General features: G+C 48.1%; 1 protein-coding gene across 1 annotated transcript in view; it reads left to right on the top strand.

The window, feature by feature from the left end:
* TMEM199 (transmembrane protein 199) overlaps nt 1–21,910 on the top strand; it is an 85,074-nt gene that overhangs the window by 19,361 nt on the left and 43,803 nt on the right. The window contains exons 2-4 of the mRNA XM_063956143.1: nt 14,188–14,261; nt 20,409–20,498; nt 21,457–21,496. Coding sequence (XP_063812213.1) covers nt 14,188–14,261; nt 20,409–20,498; nt 21,457–21,496 — 204 coding nt within the window. The remainder of the gene's footprint in view (nt 1–14,187; nt 14,262–20,408; nt 20,499–21,456; nt 21,497–21,910) is intronic.

Raw genomic sequence — 21,910 nt, 5'->3', positions numbered from 1 at the left:
TAATGGATCTTTTTCAACTTGGACTGAAGTGCTAAGTGGTGTGCCGCAAGGCTCAGTATTAGGACCGCTATTGTTCAATATTTTCATTAACGACCTAACAGAAGGTCTAGAGAGCATGGTGTCAATTTTTGCAGATGATACCAAATTGTGTAAGGCTATAAATACAGAGGAGGATGCCGAGTCTCTTCAGAACGACTTAGTTAAATTAGAAGCATGGGCAGCCAAATGGAGAATGCGCTTCAACACAGACAAGTGTAAGGTAATGCACTGTGGTAACAAGAACAAAAATTACACCTACCTACTAAATGGGGTAAAATTAGGGGATTCTGTACTGGAAAAGGACTTAGGTGTCCTCATAGATTGCAAGCTAAGCAGTAGTACCCAAAGTAGGACTGCAGCAAAGAAGGCTAATAAGATATTAGCATGCATAAAACGGGGTATTGATGCTAGGGACGAGAGTATTATACTCCCATTATATAAATCACTAGTGAGGCCACACCTTGAATACTGTGTACAATTCTGGGCACCGTACTACAAAAAGGATATCCTGGAGCTAGAAAAGGTACAGAGGAGGGCGACCAAACTAATTAAGGGCATGGAGACGATGGAATACAAGGAAAGGCTTGAAAGACTAGGCATGTTTACATTGGAAAAGCGGAGACTAAGAGGGGATATGATCAACATCTACAAATATATAAGGGGACAATACACAGAGCTTGCGCGGGACCTGTTTTTGGTTAGATCAACACAGAGGACTCGTGGACACTCGCTCAGGTTAGAGGAGAGGAGATTCCGCACAATACGTTGTAAAGGCTTTTTCACTGTAAGGACAATACGTGTTTGGAATTCCCTGCCCGAGGGAGTTGTAATGGCGGAATCTGTCAACACCTTTAAGAATGGGTTAGATAAATTCCTAATGGATAAGGGTATCCAGGGGTATGGTGCATAGTCATGCATTATAGTTACTATAAATAGGGATAAAATGCAACGGCTGACAGCAGCATCAGTCAGAAATTTTAGTCAAATCATCATGCATAGGAGACCACAAATAGGTTGAACTCGATGGACAATTGTCTTTTTTCAACCTCAGATACTATGTTACTATGTTACTATGTATGCTTCATCTGTAGTCCGTCGGGTGTTGTGCTTAATGACCTCCTCACCCCTCCCAATGTCATTCCCCACCCCCTCTTATGTCCTAGTCACATAATCCCTTAAGGGTGGCTATTTAGATAAGTTTCTCCCAGCTTTGAACCCCTGCACTTGATGTCACAGTGCTGAGGACGTTCCACTCATCCTTTGCATAAAGGTGGTTAGTGGAACTCGCCTTGTCAGAGAATAGCTTAAGCTCACAAGTACAAGTGAATAATCTAATATGTTCTGTTCACAAGAGGAAATAATGTACAGGATAAGTTGTCGAGTAGCCAAATAATTCTATTATTCTTCACTAACATGCTTAAATAAGAAAAAAAAAATAACAATTACAAAACTTTAATATGTTGCATAACTATTAGGACCATTCTTCTAATTATCTGAAAGGTACACTTTCCATTGTAAAAAAAAAATAAAAAAAAAATGGTAAAGCTTGCTAATAAAGTCAGATATTCCCCTGGGCTACTTATGGTTGTTTCTGCTGCGGGGTACACTGGGCTCCACAAGGATAGACATTGGGGTGTAGAGTAGGATCTTGATCCGAGGCACCAACAGGCTCAAAGCTTTGACTGTTCCCAGAATGCACAGCGCCGCCTCCTCTATAACCCCGCCTCCCTGCACAGGAGCTCAGTTTTGTAGTTGGTGCTGCAGTAAGCAGGCACATAACAGAGGGGCTGCTCCAGGCAGCCCTAAGAAGAGCTTTTTTTGAAGAAAAAAGTGAAGACTTCAAGGGCAGCAGCGGTGGTAAATGTCAGAAGACATTCACTGCTGCAGCTCCAGCTCTCCCCAGCGGCGCTGTACACTCCCGAGCCCTGGTTGCCGGGTAACTACAGCAGGAGGCACCGGTTTTCTTCACGTCAGGCACATACGACGAAGGCTCTCCGGGATCGCGTGGCCGCGCTTCGGGAGGTGGTAAGTGGGTCCCACTTGCGGGACCCGGTCTTTATCGCGATCCGGCGCGGTCAGTGGGAGGCGGGCCGCGCTCGCTGGCGGTGGACACTGTGGCAGTACAGGCGATCCCACTAGATCACCAGGGCATGGGTGCAGGTCAGGTTTTCTCTCTAAACCATTTTCAGTAGCCCACAGTACCCGGTGGTTTTGCCAGCAGGGGGATAAGGCTTAGACCTGAAGCCCCTCCCCCAGCCCCAGGGCGCCATTTCCCGCAAATGTTCCCGCCCTGGAGCTGCATATCTCTCCCTCACTCCCTTTCAGTGTCTGGGCGCCATTATCTCTCAGCTTCACTGTTCCTGGGACTGCTTGGGTAAATCCTCCTGTGTAAAGCCGCCTGGTTGTCAGTGCTGTGACTTTACATGACACTTAAGTATTCTACCTGCCTTTCTTAGACTGTGCTAGTTAAGAAAGAGTGCATTTAGTCAGGGTTTTCTAGTACAATTACCCTGTGATATACATCCGGTTCTTACTGTGTAGTGTTATATCTATTGACTATATAGCTATATATATATATATATATATATATATATATATATATATATATATAAGCTAGTCCAGTGCAGTATTATTGTTAGTAATAACCACTGCATTGTACAAACTGTGACTATCTGTGTGTGCATTAGATAGCTGAGTGGTGTCCATTTTGTGTGTTTCACTCAACTTGCTATCCCTATATTCTATAACCTGAGGGGGCTTGGTGCGTCAGGTTTTATATTGATATAGGATTTTCACAAAGATATACTTTAATACGTATTTCTCTTGTGTCCTAGAGGATGCTGGGGACTCCGTAAGGACCATGGGGATAGACGGGCTCCGGAGGGGACATGGGCACTTTAAGAAAGACTTTAGATCTGGTGTGCACTGGATCCTCCCTCTATGCCCCTCCTCCAGACCTCAGTTTGATACTGTGCCCAGAGGAGATGGGTGCACTTGAGGGAGCTCTCCTGAGCTTCCTGACAAAGTGTATTTGTTAGGTTTTTTATTTTCAGGGAGCCTGCTGGCAACAGACTCCCTGCATCGAGGGACTGAGGGGAGAGAAGCAGACCTACTTCTGTGAGTTTCAAGGCTCTGCTTCTTAGGCTACTGGACACCATTAGCTCCAGAGGGAGTCAGAACACAGGTCTCACCCTGGAGTTCGTCCCGGAGCCGCGCCACCGTCCTCCTCACAGAGCCGGAAGATAGAAGCCGGGTGAGTATGAGAAGAAAAAGAAGACTTCAGAGGCGGCAGAAGACTTCATGATCTTCACTGAGGTAACGCACAGCACTGCAGCTGTGCACCATTGCTCCCACACACCTCACACACGGCAGTCACTGTAAGGGTGCAGAGCGCAGGGGGGGCGCCCTGGGCAGCAATATAAACCTCATTTCTGGCAAAAGAGATATATATACAGCTAGGCACTGTATATATAAAGAGCCCCCGCCAGTTTTTATTATATTTAAGCTGGACAGAAGCCAGCCGCCGAGGGGGCGGGGCTTCTCCCTCAGCACTCACCAGCGCCATTTTCTCCACAGCACAGCTGAGAGGAAGCTCCCCGGACTCTCCCCTGCTTATCCACGGTGAAAGGGGGTTTCAGAGAAGAGGGAGGGGGGGGCACATAATTGGCAGCAAATAATAGTATTACAGCACTACTGGGTAAACACATTGTGTGTTTTTCCTGGGGAATTAGCGCTGGGTGTGTGCTGGCATACTCTCTCTCTCTGTCTCTCCGAAGGGCCTTGTGGGGGAACTGTCTTCAGATAAGAGGATTCCCTGAGTGTGTGGTATGTCGGTACGTGTGTGTCGACATGTCTGAGGTAAAAGGCTCTTCTAAGGAGGAGATGGAGCAAATGTGTGTGGTGTCTCCGTCGACAACGCCGACACCTGACTGGATATGTGGAATTAAGTGCTGAGGTAAATTTATTGCACAAAAGATTAGAGAACACACAGGGAATCTACCCATGTCTGTCCCTATGTCGCAGGGACCTTCAGAGTCTCAAAACGCCCACTATCCAAAATAATAGACACTGATACCGACACGGAGTCTGACTCCAGTGTCGACTACGATGATGCAAAGTTACAGCCAAAACTGGCAGAAAAGTATTCAATATATGATTATTGTAATAAAAGATGTTTTGCATATCACTGATGACCCTTCTGTCCCTGACACGAGGGTACACATGTTTAAGGGGAAGAAAGCTGAGATAACATTTCCCCCCTCTCATGAACCAAATGAATTGTGTGAAAAAGAGCGGGAATCTCCAGACAAGAAACTGCAGTTTCCCAAAATAATTCTCATGGCGTATCCTTTCCCTGCTAGGGCCAGGATACGATGGGAATCCTCCCTTAGGGTGGAAAAGGCGTTGACACGTTTACCCAAAAGGTAGCGCTGACATACCAAGATACAGCTACCCTCAGGGATCCTGCAGATAGCATGCAGAAAAGTACTTTGAAGTCCATTTACACACATTCTGGTACACTACTCAAACCGGCGATTGTGTCGGCAGGGGTTTATAGCGCTGTAGCAGCGTGGACAGATACCTTATCAGCGGAGATTGAAACCCTAGATAAGGATACCATGTTATTGACCCTAGGATATATAAAAGATGCTGTCTTATATATAAGACATGCTCAAAGAAACATTGGTCTACTGGGTTCTAGAGTCAACGCTATGTCGATTTCTGCTAGACGTGTCCTGTGGAACATGCACTGGACAGGTGATGCCGACTAAAAGAGGCATATGGAGGTTTTACCTTACAAGGGTGAGGAATTGTGTGGAGAAGGGCTCTCGGACCTGGTCTCCACAACTATAGCTGGTAAAGCTGATCTTTTGACTTATATTCCCTCACAGCCTAAGAAAGCACGACATTATCAAATGCAGTCCTTTCGGTCGCAGAAAAACAAGAAAGTACGAGGAGCGTCCTTTCTTACCAGAGGTAAGGGCGCAGGGCACAGCTAGTTCCCAGGAACAGAAGTCCTCCCCTGCCTCTACTAAATCCACCGCATGACGCTGGGGCTCCACTAAGGGAGTCCGCCCCAGTGGGGCACGTCTTCGACTCTTCAGCCACATCTGAGTTCACTCACAGGTGGATCCCTGGGCAATAGAAATTGTTTCTCAGGGTTACAAGCTGGAATTCGAAGAGGTGCCTCCTCACCGGTTTTCCTTATCAGCCCTACCGGCTTCTCCCCCAGAAAGGGAGATAATATTAAATACAATTCACACATTGTATCTCCAACAGGTGGTGCTCAAGGTTCCCCTCCTTCAACAAGGAAGGGGATATTACTCAACCTTGGCTGTAGTCCCGAAACCGGACGGTTCGGTCAGACCTATTTTAAAGTTAAAATCTCTGAACCTATACTTGAAAAGGTTCAAATTCAAGGTGAAATCGCTCAGAGCGATCATCGCCAGCCCGGAAGGGGGGGGATTTTATGGTGTGTCTAGACATAAAGGCTGCAGACCTTCATGTTCCCATTTATCCACCCCATCAGGCGTACTTGAGAATTACGGTACAGTATTGTCATTACCAATTTCAGGGTAATTGGCGGATATGATGGTGCTCCTACGCAAGCAAGGAGTCACAATTATCCCATACTTGGACGATCTCCTAATAAGGGCAAGATCAAAAGAGCAGTTGTTGAACAGCGTGTCACTTTCGCTGAAGGTGTCTCAGCAACTCGGCTGGATTCTCAATATCCCGAAGTCACAGTTGGTTCCTATGACTCGTCTGCCCTTCTTGGGTATGATTCTGAATACGGACCAGAAATGGGTTTATCTTCCGATAGCGAAGGCCCAGGAACTAATGACTCTGGTAAAAAAACCTATTAAAGCCAAAACAGGTGTCAGTGCATCACTGCACTCGGGTCCTGGGAAAGATGGTGGCATCTTACGGGGCCATTCCCTTCGGCAGGTTCCATGCGAGGACTTTCCAATGGGATCTACGGAACAAGTGGTCCGGATCACATCTACAGATGCATCAGTTAATCACCCTGTCCCCTAGGGCCAGGGTGTCTCTCCTATGGTGGCTGCAGAGTGCTCACCTTCTGCAGGGTCGCAGTTTCGCCATCCAGGACTGGATTCTGGTAGCCACGAACGCGAGCCTCCGAGGTGGGGGAGCAGTCACACAGGGAAGAAACTTCAAAGGTCTTTGGGTCAAGTCAAAAAACTTGTATTCAAATCAACATCCTGGAGCTGAGGGCCATATACAAAGCCCTTCGGCAAGCGGAAACATTGCTTCGCGACCTACCGGTTCTGATCCAGTCAGACAACATCACCACAGTGGCTCATGTAAACCGCCAAGGCGGCACAAACAGCAGAGTGGAAATGGCAGAAGCCACCAGGATTCTCCGCTAGGCGGAAAATCATGTAAGCGCATTTTCAGCAGTTCATTCCGGGAGTGGATAACTGAGAAGCAGACTTCCTCAGCAAATACGACCTGCATCCAAGAGAGGACTTCTTTAGGAAGCCTTCGCACAGATTGCAAGTCAGTGGGAACTGCCACAGATAGACATGATGGCGTCCCGCCTCAGCAAGAAGCTACAGAGGTATTGCACCAGGTCAAGAGACCCTCAGGCAGTAGCTGTAGATGCCCTAGTGACACAGTGGGTGTTCCAGTCGGTCTATGTATTTCCCCCTCTAACTCTCATGCCCAAGGTGTTGAGAATGGTAGGAGGGAGAGGAATGAGAACAATCCTCATTGTTCCAGATTGGCCACGAAGGACCTGGTATCTGGATCTGCAGGAAATGCTCACAGAAGATCAGTGGCTTCTTCCTCTAAGACATGACCGGTTGCAACAGGGGCCATGTCTATTCCAAGACTTACCGCGGCTGCGTTGGATGGCATGGCGGTTGAACGCCGGATCCTAGCGGATAAGGGTATTCCGAATGAGGTCATTCCTACGCTAATAAAGGCTAGGAAGGACATGACATCTAAACATTATCACCGTATATGGCGAAAATATGTTTCTTGGTGTGAGGCCAGGAATGCTCCTACGGAAGAATTCCACCTCGGCCGTTTCCTTCACTTCCTGCAAACTGGAGTGAATTTCGGCCTAACATTAGGATCTATTAAGGTTCAGATTTCGGCCTTATCCATTTTCTTTCAAAAGGAATTGGCCTCTCTCCCTGAAGTACAACATTTTGTGAAGGGAGTACTGCATATTCAGCCTCCTTTTGTACCTCCGGTGACGCCTTGGGACCTTAACGTGGTATTAAGTTTCATTATGTCACACTGGTTTGAACCACTTAAAACGGTGGAGTTGAAAAATCTCACTTAGAAGGTGGTCATGTTATTAGCCTTGGCTTCGGCTAGGCGAGTGTCGGAATTAGCGGCTTTATCACATAAAAGCCCCTATCTGGTTTTCCATATGGATAGAGCGGAATTGCGGATCCGTCCTCAATTCCTGCCAAAAGTGGTTTCATCCTTTCATATGAACTATTGTGGTGCCTGTGGCTACGCGTGACTTGGAGGATCCCGAGTCCCTTGATGTGGTCAGGGCTTTGAAAATTTACGTGGCCAGATCGGCTACACTCAGAAAAACAGAAGCACTGTTTGTCATGTATGCAACCATCAAGATTGGTACCCCTGCTTCAAAGTAGACTATTGCTCGCTGGATCTGTAACACAATTCAGCAGGCGCTTTCTACAGCGGGATTGCCGTTACCTAAATCGGTCAAGGCCCATTCCACTAGGAAGGTGGGCTCTTCTTGGGCGGCTGCCAGACGGGTCTCGGCGCTACTACTTGGTCGGGTTCAAACTCCTTTGCAAAGTTCCTAAAGTTTGATACCCTGGCTGAGGAGGACCTCCTGTTTGCTCAATCGGTGCTGCAGAGTCATCCGCACTCTCCCGCCCGTTTGGGAGCTTTGGTATTATCCCCATGGTCCTTACGGAGTCCCCAGCTTCCTCTAGGACGTAAGAGAAAATAAGATTTGAAACCTACCGGTAAATCTTTTTCTCGTAGTCCGTAGAGGATGCTGGGCGCCCGTCCCAAGTGCGGACTACTTCTGCAAGACTTGTATATAGTTATTGCTTAAATAAGGGTTATGTTATAGTCTCATCGGTCTTGGACTGATGCTATGTCGTTTTCATACTGTTAACTGGATAGTATATCACAAGTTATACGGTGTGGCTGGTATGAATCTTGCCCTTGGATTAACAAAAATCCTTTCCTCGTACTGTCCGTCTCCTCTGGGCACAGTTTCTCTAACTGAGGTCTGGAGGAGGGGCATAGAGGGAGGAGCCAGTGCACACCAGATCTAAAGTCTTTCTTAAAGTGCCCATGTCTCCTGCAGAGCCCGTCTATCCCCATGGTCCTTACGGAGTCCCCAGCATCCTCTACGGACTACGAGAAAAAGATTTACCGGTAGGTTTAAAATCTTATTTTTTCTCTGTGATTTTAGTCCCCATATCTCTCCTTTATCTCTGCTTGTGCTGACTACACTGCGCAGGGGTTTTGGGTAAGAGGTATTGTGCTGCTGTCAATTGTACTGTGTTACCTGATACTGCAAGTTATATCATGTCTGCTTCTGAGGGTAACTGTTCTGGGGCTGAACACACTGCCGGTGTTGCTGAAGCCACAGATCCCTATGAGGAGAATATAGCAGCTGTGGGCTCTGGTTCTGGGGGCTCCTTGCCCCCCAGTGGGACTGTGGCAACGGAGGTACATAATGACTCACCGTCGGCCGCTTTTTCCACGCTTCTACATACGCTAGTTAATAAACTAACACCCCCTATGGGACCCCCTATGCCGGTACAACCGTATGTGGTCCCTGCAGCTAACCCACCGTGGGCGGACGATTTATCTGCCCAATTGAAGTTGAACCAGTTCCTGACTACTAAAAAGTCTGACCATCGCTCGCCTAAGTCCAAGGGGTCCTCTAAGCGACCGCTTGTCTCCTCACAATCCACTGCTGTCACTGGCACCTCGTCTGATGAAGACGGCACTTACACTGACCCCACAGGTTCTGACTCAGATACTGCTGATGGGGAGGGTAGTTCACATGTGGATGTTCCTGATCTTTTGGAGGCTGTTAAATTAATTCTACAGATTACGGATGATCCCGAGCCATCCGTCCCTCCTAAGAATCCAGATAGGTTCAAGCGTCAGAAGGTGGTTAAACAAGTTTTACCTCACTCTGACCACCTAGTGGATATACGTCAGGAACCCTGAGAAAACCGGGTACAAAGTTTGTGCCTCAAAAGAAGATGCAGGCTCGCTATCCCCTCGCACCAGAGCTGTCTAAGAATTGGGAAACGCCTCCTCCAGTAGACTCACATGTGGCTAGGATGGTGGTTTCCTCAGCTCTACCTATCACCACCGTCACGTCTCTAAAGGAGCCTACGGATAAACGTGTGGAGGGTTGCCTGAAAGCGATTTACACCCTCACGGGTGCTGCACAAAGGCCCACTATTGCAGCAACATGGGCTGCAGAGGCTATTGAAGCATGGGCCTTGGAGTTAGAAGCTGAAATCTCTTCTGACCATGCTAGACAATGCTTGTCATATATTGTCACAGCTTCTCACTATATTAAAGAGGTGGCTTCTGATGCCGGTATCCTAGCAGCCGAAGCCTCTACTACGTCAGTCCTGGCTCGCTGGATATTGTGGCTGAGGTCCTGGTCTGTGGATCTGGACTCTAGAAAAACCCTGGAGGTACTCCATTTCAAGGGAGATATTCTTTGGGGAGGACTTAAATAAGATAGTGGCTGACTTGGCTACTGCCAAAACTGCCTGTCTGCCAAGTACCGCTCCTTCTGTGTCGAAGGCTAAAGGTACTTCCTTTCGCCCCTTTCGTCCTTCAGGTAAAGCAAAAGGTCAGGCGTACAACTAGCAGGTCCGTACTTCCAAACCTGGTAAGCCAAAGCCCAAAAGAGCCTGGGCGGCCCGTCAGCCAGCTTCCAAGGCCGATAAGCCTGCCGCATGACGGGGCGGGCCTCCCCCTGGGGGATTCCAGGGTGGGGGGCCGGCTTCCAGGGTATACCCAGGAATAGTTGAAGACCACTTCAGATGCCTGGGTAAGGGAAATCGTCACTCGAGGTTACGCCATAGCCTTCAAAAACCGACACCCTCATCGATTTTGCCAGACAGATGTCCCGTTGGACCAGACAAAGGCAAACACTCTGCATTCGGTGGTACATACCCTCCTGGATACAGGAGTCGTAGTACAGGTGCCTCTTGTGCAGAGGGGCCGGGGGTACTATTCTCCAGCTGTTTCTAGTCCCGAAACCGAATGGGTCCTCCCGGCCCTTTATCAACCTCAAGGCATTGAACAGGTTTGTGAAGGTTTCCAAGTTCCGTATGGAAACCCTTCGCTCTATAATTCTGGCCTTGGAACCTGGGGACTACATGGTCTCCCTGGACATACAGGATGCTTACCTGCATATTCCTATAGCAGCGTCACATCAGCAATACCTGAGGTTTGCTATTTGCAACCTCCATTACCAGTTTCGGGCGTTACCTTTTGGTTTAACAACGGCTCCGCGAGTCTTCACCAAAGTCATGGCGGTGATGACGGTGGTACTCCGCCGTCAAGGGGTCAGGATACTGCCGTATCTGGACGACTTGTTAATCCTAGCAAATTCCCCAGATCTTTTCCTACGTCATCTAGATATGACGGTCCGGTTTCTACAAGCCCACGGGTGGCTCATCAACTGGAAGAAATCCTCCCTGATCCCTGCTCAGAGCATGGTGCATCTGGGAGCGCTATTGGACACTCACAACCAGAGGTTGTTCTTGTGTCAGGAGAAAGTCCTGAAGCTTCAGGACAGGATTCGTTGCTTCCTTTCTCGTCCGCAAGTTTCGATACATTCGGCGATGCAAGTGCTGGGCCTCATGGTATCAGCATTCGACATGGTGGAGTATGCTCAATTCCATTCTCGTCCCCTCCAGAGGCTGATTCTAGCCAAGTGGGACGGCCTGCCTCACCGGATCAGGTATCAAATTATCTCATTGACTCCGCAGGTCCGTCTGTCGCGGCTCTGGTGGCTCCAGGACCAACAATTGTGCAGGGGCTGTCCCTTCTGGATATCCTACTGGGTCCTGTTGACGACAGATGCCAGTCTAAGAGGTTGGGGCGTGGTGCTGGAGCAACACTCCCTTCAGGGTCGGTGGTCCCAGGAGGAGTCCCTCCTCTCAATCAACATTCTGGAATTGCGGGCGGTCTTCAATGCATTGAACCTAGCCCAGCATTTAATTCAGAACAGTCCTGTTCAAGTGCAGTCGGACAACACCACCACAGTGGCTTACATAAATCAAGGCTGCACTCGAAGCCGTCTGGCAATGAAGGAAGTCTCACGAATTCTACATTGGGCGGAACGCCATCTACCGGCCATATCGGCAATCTTCATTCCGGGAGTCCTGAATTGGGAAGCGGACTTTCTCAGTCGTCAGGACGTACATGCCGGCGAGTGGGGCCTCCATCCAGAAGTGTTTCAACTCCTAGTGGAAAAGTGGGGTCTTCCAGACGTAGATCTGATGGCGTCTCGACACAATCACAAGGTTCTGGTCTTCGGAGCAAGGACAAGGGATCCTCAAGCAGCATTCGTGGATGCGCTGGCGGTGCCGTGGAGGTTTCGGCTGCCGTACGTGTTCCCTCCGGTGTCACTCCTGCCCAGGGTAATTCGGAAGTTCAAGCAAGATAAGGGAATTCTGCTTCTCATAGCTTCAGCGTGGCCCAGACGGCACTGGTTCTCAGATCTGCAAGGCCTATCGTCAGAGCGTCCAATTCTACTTCCACAACGCCCAGACCTCCTTGTTCAGGGCCCCTGTGTCTACCAGGACCTAGCCCGGCTGTCTTGAAGCTTCCGTCTTAAGGGCTAAAGGGTTTTCTGAGATTGTCATTCAAACTATGTTGCGGGCCCGGAAACCGGCTTCTGCTCGGATTTACTATAGGGTCTGGCATTCTTACTTTGTTTGGTGCGCATCTAATGATTATGACGCTTCCAAGTTTAGTATAGCCAAGTTGTTGGCTTTTCTTCAGCAGGGCCTGGACTTAGACCTGCGTCTGGCCTCCCTCAAGGTTCATATTTCTGCCTTGTCGGTGTGGTTTCAGATAAAAATTGCGACCTTACCTGATGTGCATACCTTTACTCAGGGTGTATTGCGTATCCAACCTCCGTATGTCCCACCTGTGGCTCAAGAGTGTCGGATTTGGGAGCCTTGTCCTGTAGTTCCCCATATCTGATATTTCACCTTGACCGGGCGGTTCTGAGGACTCGTCCCGGATATTTACCTAAGGTGGTTTCCTCGTTCCACCTTAACCAGGAGATTGTAGTTCCGGCACTTGTTTCTCCTGATCTGTCTCCCAAAGAGCGGTCTTTGGATGTGGTACGGGCTCTCCGTATCTATGTGAAGAGAACTGCTTCCATTAGGAAATCTGATTCTCTCTTTGTACTGTTTGGATTTCACAAACTGGGCTGGCCTGCTCACAAGCAGACTTTGGCCAGATGGATTAGAATGGTGATTGCACATGCTTATGTGAGGGCTGGTCGGTCGGCTCCTGCTCACTTTACGGCCCATTCTACTCGGTCTGTTGGACCTTCTTGGGCGGCCCGCCGTGGTGCGACCTTTGAACAACTGTGCAAGGCGGCTACGTGGTCTTCAGTGAACACGTTCATAAGGTTCTATGCCTTCGATACTGCCGCTTCCCAGGATGCTTCCTTTGGACGCCGGGTTCTTATGCCCGCTACTGTGTGTCCCCTCCCATAAGGAACTGCTTTAGGACATCCCCAATGTCTATCCTTGTGGAGACCAGTGTACCCCGCAGCAGAAAACGAGATTTATGGTAAGAACTTACCTTTGTTAAATCTCTTTCTGCGAGGTACACTGGGCTCCACAAGGCGCCCACCCTGACGCACTTAGCTTCTTTGGGTTGGTATGGCATTAGCCGCTGACACTTCTCCTATCGTGAGAGTGTGGTGTATGTGGCTACTAACCGTTGTCGTCTCTTTTCCTGCTACTGCATTGGGCTGATTAATTAAAAACTGAGCTCCTGTGCAGGGAGGCGGGGTTATAGAGGAGGCGGCGCTGTGCATTCTGGGAACAGTCAAAGCTTTGAGCCTGTTGGTGCCTTGGATCAAGATCCTACTCTACACCCCAATGTCTATCCTTGTGGAGCCCAGTGTACCTCGCAGAAAGAGATTTAACAATGGTAAGTTCTTACCATAAATCTCGTTTTCGTTAAGTCTTGTATGTAGTGGTTCGTTAAGTTTGTCCTGTTGCATTTATTTAAAAAAAATAAATCACAATTTGCATTATTTATGGGTCAAGCTGGGTTCCTCAGGTTGGTGGCAAAACCAGTGCTTCCAGTAATAAAATATATATGGACAAACAGAAGTGAATTCTGTCCATCACCACATAACTGAGCCTAGGTATGACCTCTAAACACAGTTGGCTTAATTTTATATTTTTTTCTGAATTTCTCAATAAGAAACTTTTGGGCAAGGAGTGCCGTGAAAACAGTTCTAATACTCTAGAGCGCAGTGATTCAAAAAAGTTTGGTCTATAGTTAGAACAGCATCATATGCAGCAAGAGCACTGGATCATTTTGGTTATCCTATCAAGTTTTGTTTTGCAAGTGGGAGTGATGACCTGTTTATATAGAATATGCATACATTTCAGATCACAGTAACATAAGTTTACTGATCTTTCTGCACCCCAGGATTGCTCACTTGTGTATTATAAAAAACAAATTGCATTTATTTGATGTTTTATTCTGCAGTAATTACAATGGATGTGATTCAGAGTTCTGTAGGTGGGTCTTGTGATTTTTCGTGCAATGCATGCAGCTAAGTATATGCAGAGTCATGACTGCACGGGTATAATTATGCTGCAGTTGAGCATTTGCACATATGCTAAGTGTTCTGACAGCGTGTTGTGGCCATGTAGGTGGAATCGCAGGCTTTGCAAAGCTGAGCATACACAGAGATCCCTCCGATCTCAGATGGATCTCTTGCACCAGTTTATAGGGTTGGTGCAAATGCACACAGATAGTAATAAAGGTTACTTCCATAAGCAGACAGATTGCAATTGTCTTGCATGCGACTCTGAATCAAATCTTACATCTGTAAAATATATCCTAGTTAATTTATTTTATTTTTTTTATCATTCTTAGGTTCCCCTATTTACCTGCATGAGTTGCTGGAAGGCAGTGAGATCCAATTACCAGTGGTGGAGATACCTGAGCGGGTAAATTTTGACAAGTGCACAACATAAGGAGCTGCCAAATGATTTGTGATATTTTGTATAGGATGAGGTGCACTCAGCCACTTGAAAGACAAGAGACCCATTGATATAAAGTTCCCCTCCTCCCAACCACTAAAAAAAAAACCCATAATAAACTGTCTCTTAGCATGCTGTGCTTCTCAGTCGATATGATGTCTGTCAACAACGTCATTCACAGATGTATCGTGTACACACTCACCGACCGGCTGTCGTTTTCTTTCTTTTTTTATTACTACAGTTTCTCTAACGTCCTAGTGGATGCTGGGAACTCCGTAAGGACCATGGGGAATAGCGGGCTCCGAAGGAGGCTGGGCACTCTAGAAAGATCTTAGACTACCTGGTGTGCACTGGCTCCTCCCACTATGACCCTCCTCCAAGCCTCAGTTAGATTTCGTGCCCGGCCGAGGTTGGATGCACACTAGGGGCTCTCCTGAGCTCTTAGAAAGTTATAGTCTTAGAATTTGTTATTTTCAGTGAGACCTGCTGGCAACAGGCTCACTGCAGCGAGGGACTAAGGGGAGAAGAAGCGAACTCGCCTGCTTGCAGCCGGATTGGGCTTCTTAGGCTACTGGACACCATTAGCTCCAGAGGGATCGACCGCAGGCCCAGCCTTGATGTTCGGTCCCGGAGCCGCGCCGCCGTCCCCCTTACAGAGCCAGAAACAAGAAGATGGTCCGGAAAATCGGCGGCATGAAGACTCTGTCTTCACCAAGGTAGCGCACAGCACTGCAGCTGTGCGCCATTGCTCCTCTCACACACTTCACACTCCGGTCACTGAGGGTGCAGGGCGCTGGGGGGGGCGCCCTGAGGCAGCAATAAAAACACCTTGGCTGGCTAAAATACCTCAATATATGGCCCCAGGGGCTATATATGAGGTAAATACCCCTGCCAGAATTCCATAAAAAACGGGAGAATAGGCCGCGAAAAAGGGGCGGAGCCTATCTCCTCAGCACACTGGCGCCATTTTTCCCTCACAGCTCGGCTGGAGGGAAGCTCCCTGGCTCTTTCCTGCAATTCTACAGTACAGTAAGAGGGAAAAGAGAGGGGGGGCATTAAAATTGGCACTGTATACAGTATATTATATAAAAGCTATTAGGGACATAACTCAGTTAGTCCCTGTATATATATATATAGCGCTCTGGTGTGTGCTGGCATACTCTTACTCTGTCCCCCCAAAGGGCTTTTGTGGGTCCTGTCCTCGTTTAGAGCATTCCCTGTGTGTCTGCGGTGTGTCGGTACGGCTGTGTCGACATGTTGAATGAGGAGGCTTATAGTGACAGAACAGAGGCCGATATATGTGATGTCGCCCCCTGTGGGGCCGACACCAGAGTGGATGGATAGGTGAAAGGTATTAACCGACAGTGTCAACTCCTTACATAAAAGGGTGGATGACGTAACAGCTGTGGGACAGCCGGCTTCGCAGCCCGCGCCTGCCCAGGCGTCTCAAAGGCCATCAGGGGCTCAAAAACGCCCGCTCTCAGATGGCAGACACAGATGTCGACACGGAGTCTGACTCCAGTGTCGACAAGGTGGAGACATATACACAATCCACTAGGAACATCCGTGACGTGATCCCGGCAATAAAAAATGTGTTATACATTTCTGACTTTAACCCAAGCACCTCTAAAAATGGGTTTTAGGTTGGGGAGAAAAAACAGGCAGTGTTTTGTTCCCCCATCAGATGAATAAATGAAGTGTGTGAAAACGTGGGTTCCCCCGTTAAGAAACTGGTAATTTATAAAAAGTTACTGATGGCGTACCCTTTCCCGCCAGGTGGATAAGTTACGCTGGGAGATATCCCCTAGGGTGGATAAGGCGCTCACACGTTTGTCAAAAAAGGTGGCACTGCCGTATTAGGATACGGCCACTTTAATAGGTACCTGTTGATAAAAAACAGGAGGCTATCCTGAAGTCTGTATTTACACACTCAGGTACTAGACTGAGACCTGCAGATAGTGCTGCTGCAGCGTGGTCGGTGACCCTGTCAAACAGGGATACTAGTTGGCAAACATAAAAACATATTAAAGACGTCGTCTTATATATGGGGGATGCACAGAGGGATATTTTGCCGACTGGCATCCAAAATAAATGTAATGTCCATTCTGTCAGGAGGGTATTAGAGACCTGTCACTGGACAGGTGATGCTGACTTAAAAAGCGCATAGAGAGCCTTATAAGGGTGAGGAATTATTTGGGGATGGTCTCTGGGACCTCGTATCCACAGCAACTGCTGGGAAGAAATAATTTTACCTCAGGTTTCCTCACAGACAAAGGTACAGTCCTTTCGGCTTCAGAAAAGCAAGCGGGTCAAATGGCGCTTCCTTTCTGTACAGAGACAAGGGTAGAGGGAAAAAAGCTGCACCAGTCAGCCTGTTCCCAGAATCAAGATTCTTCCCCCGCCTCCTGTGAGGCCACACCATGACGCGGGTGCTCCACAGGTGTAGCCAGGTACGGTGGGGGGCCGTCTCAAAAATTTCAGCAATTAGTGGGCTCGCTCACAGGTGGATCCCTGTTTCTTTCAAGTAGTATTTCAGGGGTACAAGCTGGAATTCGAGATGTCTCCCCCCAGCCGTTTCCTAAAATATGCCTTGCTGACAACTCCCTCAGGCAGGGAGGCTGTGCTAGAGGCAATTAATAAGCGGTATTCCCAGCAGGTAATACTCAAGGTGCCCCTACTTCAACAAGGACGGGGTTACTATTCCACACGGGTTGGGGTACCGAAACCGCATGGTTCGGTGTGACCCATTTTATATTTAAAATCCTTGAACACAAAAATTCAAGTTCAAGATGGAATCGCTCAGGGCGGTTATTCCAAGCCTGGACGAGGGGGATTACATGGTATCCTGGGACATCAAGGATGCTTACCTGCATGTCCCCATTTACCATCCTAGCCAGGAGTACCTCAGATTTGTGGTACAGGATTACCATTACCAAGTCCAGACACTGCCGTTTGGACTGTACATGGCACCGAGGGTGTTTTATCAAGGTAATGGCCGAAATGTTGATACTCCTTCAAAAAAAAAAAAAAGGGAGTTGTAATTATCCCGTACTTGGACAATCTCGTTATAAGGGCGAGGTCCAAGGAGCAGTTGGTAGTCGGGGTAGCACTATTTTGGAAAGTGCTACAACAGCATGGTTGGATTCTAAATAGTCCAAAGTCACAGCTGGTTCCTATGACACGTCTACTGTTCCTGGGGATGGTTCTGGACATAAACCAGAAATAGTGTTTCTCCCGGAGGAGAAAGCCAAGGAGTTGTCATCTCTAGTCAGAGACCTCCTGAAGCCAAAATAGGTAGCGGTGCATCATTGCACGCGAGTCCTGGGAAAAATGGTAGCTTCCTACGAAGCAATCCCATTAGGCAGGTTCCATACAAGAACTTTTCAGAGGGACCTGTTGGACAAGTGGTCCGGATCGCATCTTCCGATGCATAGGCTGATAACCCTGTCTCCAAGGACCAGGGTATCTCTACTGTGGTGGCTGCAGAGTGCCCATCTTCAAGAGGGCCGCAGGTTCGGCATACAGGACTAGGTCCTAGTGACCATGGATTCCAGCCTTTGAGGCTGGGAGGCAGTCACACAGGGAAGAAATTTCCAGGGACTTTGGTCAAGTCAGGTTATTTCCCTACACATAAATATTCTGGACCTGAGGGCCATTTACAATGCCCTGAGGCCGGCAAGGCCTCTGCTTCAAAACCAGCCGGTACTGATCCAATCAGACAACATCACGGCAGTCGCCCATGTAAACCATCAGGGCGGCACAAGAAGCAGGATGGCGATGGCAGAAGCCACAAGGATTCTCCGATAGGCGGAAAATCATGTGTTAGCACTGTCAGCAGTGTTCATTCCCGGAGTGGACAACTGGGAAGCAGATCTTCTCAACAGACACGACCTCCACCCGGGAGAATGGGGACTTCCTCCAGAAGTCTTCCAATAGGATTGTACACCATTGGGAAAGGCCACAGGTGGACATGATGGCGTCCCGCCTCAACAAAAAGCTATAAAAGATATTGCACCTGGTCAAGGGACCCTCAGGCGATAGCTATGGACGCTCTGGTAACACCGTGGGTGTACCAGTCGGTTTATGTGTTCTCCCCTCTGCCTCTCATACCAAAGGTACTGAGAATAATAAGAAGGCGAGGAGTAAGAACGATACTCGTGGATGGCCAAGAAGAGCTTGGTACCCAGAACTTCAAGAATTTATATCAGAGGACCCATGGCCTCTGCCACTCAGACAGGACCTGCGGCAGCAGGGGCCCTGTCTGTTCCAAGACTTACCGCGGCTGCGTTTGTCGGCATGGCGGTTGAACGCCGGATCCTGAAGGAAAAGGGCATTCCGGAGGAAGTCATTCCTACGCTTACTAAAGCCAGGAAAGAGGTTACAGCAACTCATTATCACCGCATATGGCGAAAATATGTTGCATGGTGTGAGGCCGAAAGGGCCCCAACTGAGGAATTTCAACTAGGTCGATTTCTGCATTTCCTGCAAGCAGGAGTGACTATGGGCCTTAAATTGGGTTCCATTAAGGTACAGATCTCGGCTCTGTCGATTTTCTTTCAAAAAGAACTAGCTTCAGTACCTGAAGTTCAGAGATTTAAAAAAGGAGTGCTGCAGAGTCAGCCCCCGTTTGTGCCTCCTGTGGCACCTTGGGATCTCAACGTGGTGTTGAGTTTCTTAAAATCACATTGGTTTGAACCACTAAAAACCGTGGATCTGAAATATCTCACGTGGAAAGTGGTTATGTTATTAGCCTTGACTTCTGCCAGGCGAGTATCAAAGTTGGCGGCTTTGTCTTGTAAAAGCCCTTATTTGATTTTCCATATGGATAGGGCAGAATTGAGGACTCGTCCCCAGTTTCTCCCAAAGGTGGTGTCAGCGTTTCACCTGAACCAGCCTATTGTGGTGCCTAGGCTACTAGGGACTTGGAGGACTCCAAGTTGCTAGACGTTGTCAGGGCACTGAAAATATATGTTTCCAGAACGGCTAGAGTCAGAAAATCTGACTCGCTGTTTATCCTATATGCACCTAACAAGCTGGGTGCTCCTGCTTCTAAGCAGACTATTGCTCTTTGGATTTGTAGTACAATTCAGCTTGCACATACTGTGGCAGGCCTGCCACAGCCAAAATCTGTCAATGCCCATTCCACAAGGAAGGTGGGCTCATCTTGGGCGGCTGCCCGAGAGGTCTCGGCTTTACAACTTTGCCGAGCAGCTACTTGGTCAGGGGCAAACACGTTTGCAAAATTCTACAAATTTGATACCCTGGCTGAGGAGGACCTGGAGTTCTCTCATTCAGTGCTGCAGAGTCATCCGCACTCTCCCGCCCGTTTGGGAGCTTTGGTATAATCCCCATGGTCCTTACGGAGTTCCCAGCATCCACTAGGACGTTAGAGAAAATAAGAATTTACTCACCGGTAATTCTATTTCTCGTAGTCCGTAGTGGATGCTGGGCGCCCATCCCAAGTGCGGTTTATCTGCAATACTTGTACATAGTTATTGTTAACTAAATCGGGTTATTGTTGAGCCATCTGTTGAGAGGCTCTATTGTTTCATACTGTTAACTGTGTTTCATATCACGAGTTGTACGGTGTGATTGGTGTGGCTGGTATGAGTCTTACCCGGGATTCAAAATCCTTCCTTATTGTGTACGCTCGTCCGGGCACAGTACCTAACTGAGGCTTGGAGGAGGGTCATAGTGGGAGGAGCCAGTGCACACCAGGTAGTCTAAGATCTTTCTAGAGTGCCCAGCCTCCTTCGGAGCCCGCTATTCCCCATGGTCCTTACGGAGTTCCCAGCATCCACTACCGACTACGAGAAATAGAATTACCGGTGAGTAAATTCTTATTTTTTCCTTTTGTTATTTGTATTCTTTCTTTGAGATCATATAAGTCAATGAACAGCTTGGCTTGGTAATACAGATACAAAATGGTGGTTTATCCTCTTAAATGTTCATATGTGAAATGGAATAATTTGTGCTTTTGATGGAGACTAGAATGCTTATGTCCTAGAGCTAATTGAACGTCATTTAGAAAGAGATTAGGAGTCCCTCAGAATGTCTAGAAAAGATCAATATTTGCAAAAAAAAATCAGTTTTATATAAGAATTTCTTGTTTAGAACCCAGAGCTTGTGGCTCGCCTGGAAAAGATCAAAGCTAAGCTGGCAAATGAGGAGTACAAGAGGATCACCAGGAATGTTAGTTGCCAGGTACAGTACTAATTATTGCTGAATGCAAATAAGAGAAATGTCAGGGGGGAAAATTCAAATGCTGTTTAGAACTATTGTAACATGTTATCCCCAGAAAAAATGAAAGTATGATAGAAAGTCAGGGGTATGCTTTGTGTACAGGAAACTGACTTGCTTTTAACACACCGTACTAGGGGCCTTATTCAGCATGGCAGTGTTCACATGCTGAGGCCCTGTGAAGTGTGCACACGTGCAGAAGCCGCACTGCATGTGCGCACACAGTGACATGCAACAGCATCTCACTTGTGCAAACGCCTCTGCCTGATTGAAAGGCAGAGGAGTTCGCGGGGAGGCAGGAGGCATCGCTGAATCATTTAAGGGGCATTGTGCCGTTATGGGAGATGGGCCGCAGAGGCTGGGTGACATCACACCCAGCCGTTGCGACACAAAATATGGGGGGTTTCCCTCTGTTTTAGCAGCTAGGCTCCGTAGGCAGACGGCAATCCTAAACATGCAAAAGCATCGCCACCGTGCGATCTTTTCGCATGTGTGCGGGGGTGGGGGTCCTGGCATGAGGGACTGACTTGCATGTTGGTGTGATGTATTGTAGATGTGTGGTTTTTCGCACATCTACTGTCCATGCTGAATTAGGCCCTTAAGCTGGGTACACACTGGAGCGATGTCGGCCCGTTTTGCAACAATAAATCGCTTTTATCGCTCAGTGTGTACGGGTGATTGCCCACTCCCGCGGTCGCTGACTACGGGCACCAGGTTTGATGTGCTGCACATATACCCTAGCAATGTCGCTAGCAACATTGTTTGTGCTAATGAAGGGTGGAACATGACCGTTCCATTCTTCCTTAAAGTCGTTCCAGTGTTTATTCAGAATCTGTGCTCAAGGGCATTTGTCAGAATGAATGCCCGTCACTCAAGTGTGTTCCCAGCTTAAAATATAGTAACCTCTATTTATTTATTACAGACCAGTCGGCATGGAACCCTCTCCGACCTTGGCAGACAAGGTAAGGGGCTGCTTTTTTAGTTGCTAAACAAATCTAAAGTATTCCTTTTGTTTAATGTACAGGCATGTTCTCACAATTGTATTATGTCCTTGTTTTTAGGTGGTCATTCCGAGTTGATCGCTCGCTAGCAGTTTTTAGCAGCCGTGCAAACGCATTGTCGCTGTCCACTGGGGAGTGTATTTTCGCTTTGCAGAAGCGCAAACGCCTGTGCAGCAGAGCGCCTGCAAAAACATTTTGTGCAAAACAAGACCAGCCCTGTACTTACTCTTTGTGTGCATTGATTCTAACGTTGGAGGGTTGGCGTGTTATGTGACGGACCTGCCCAGCCACGCCTGCGTTTTCCGTAGCACGCCTAAGTTTTTCTAAGCAATCCTTGAAAAACGGTCAATTGACACCCAGAAACGCCCCTTTCCT

The sequence above is a fragment of the Pseudophryne corroboree genome, chromosome 2 (assembly GCF_028390025.1).
Source record: "Pseudophryne corroboree isolate aPseCor3 chromosome 2, aPseCor3.hap2, whole genome shotgun sequence".
Taxonomy (NCBI): Eukaryota; Metazoa; Chordata; class Amphibia; order Anura; family Myobatrachidae; genus Pseudophryne; species Pseudophryne corroboree.
Note: the sequence above shows the minus strand (reverse complement) of the source record. Positions and strands in the feature narration are given on the sequence as shown.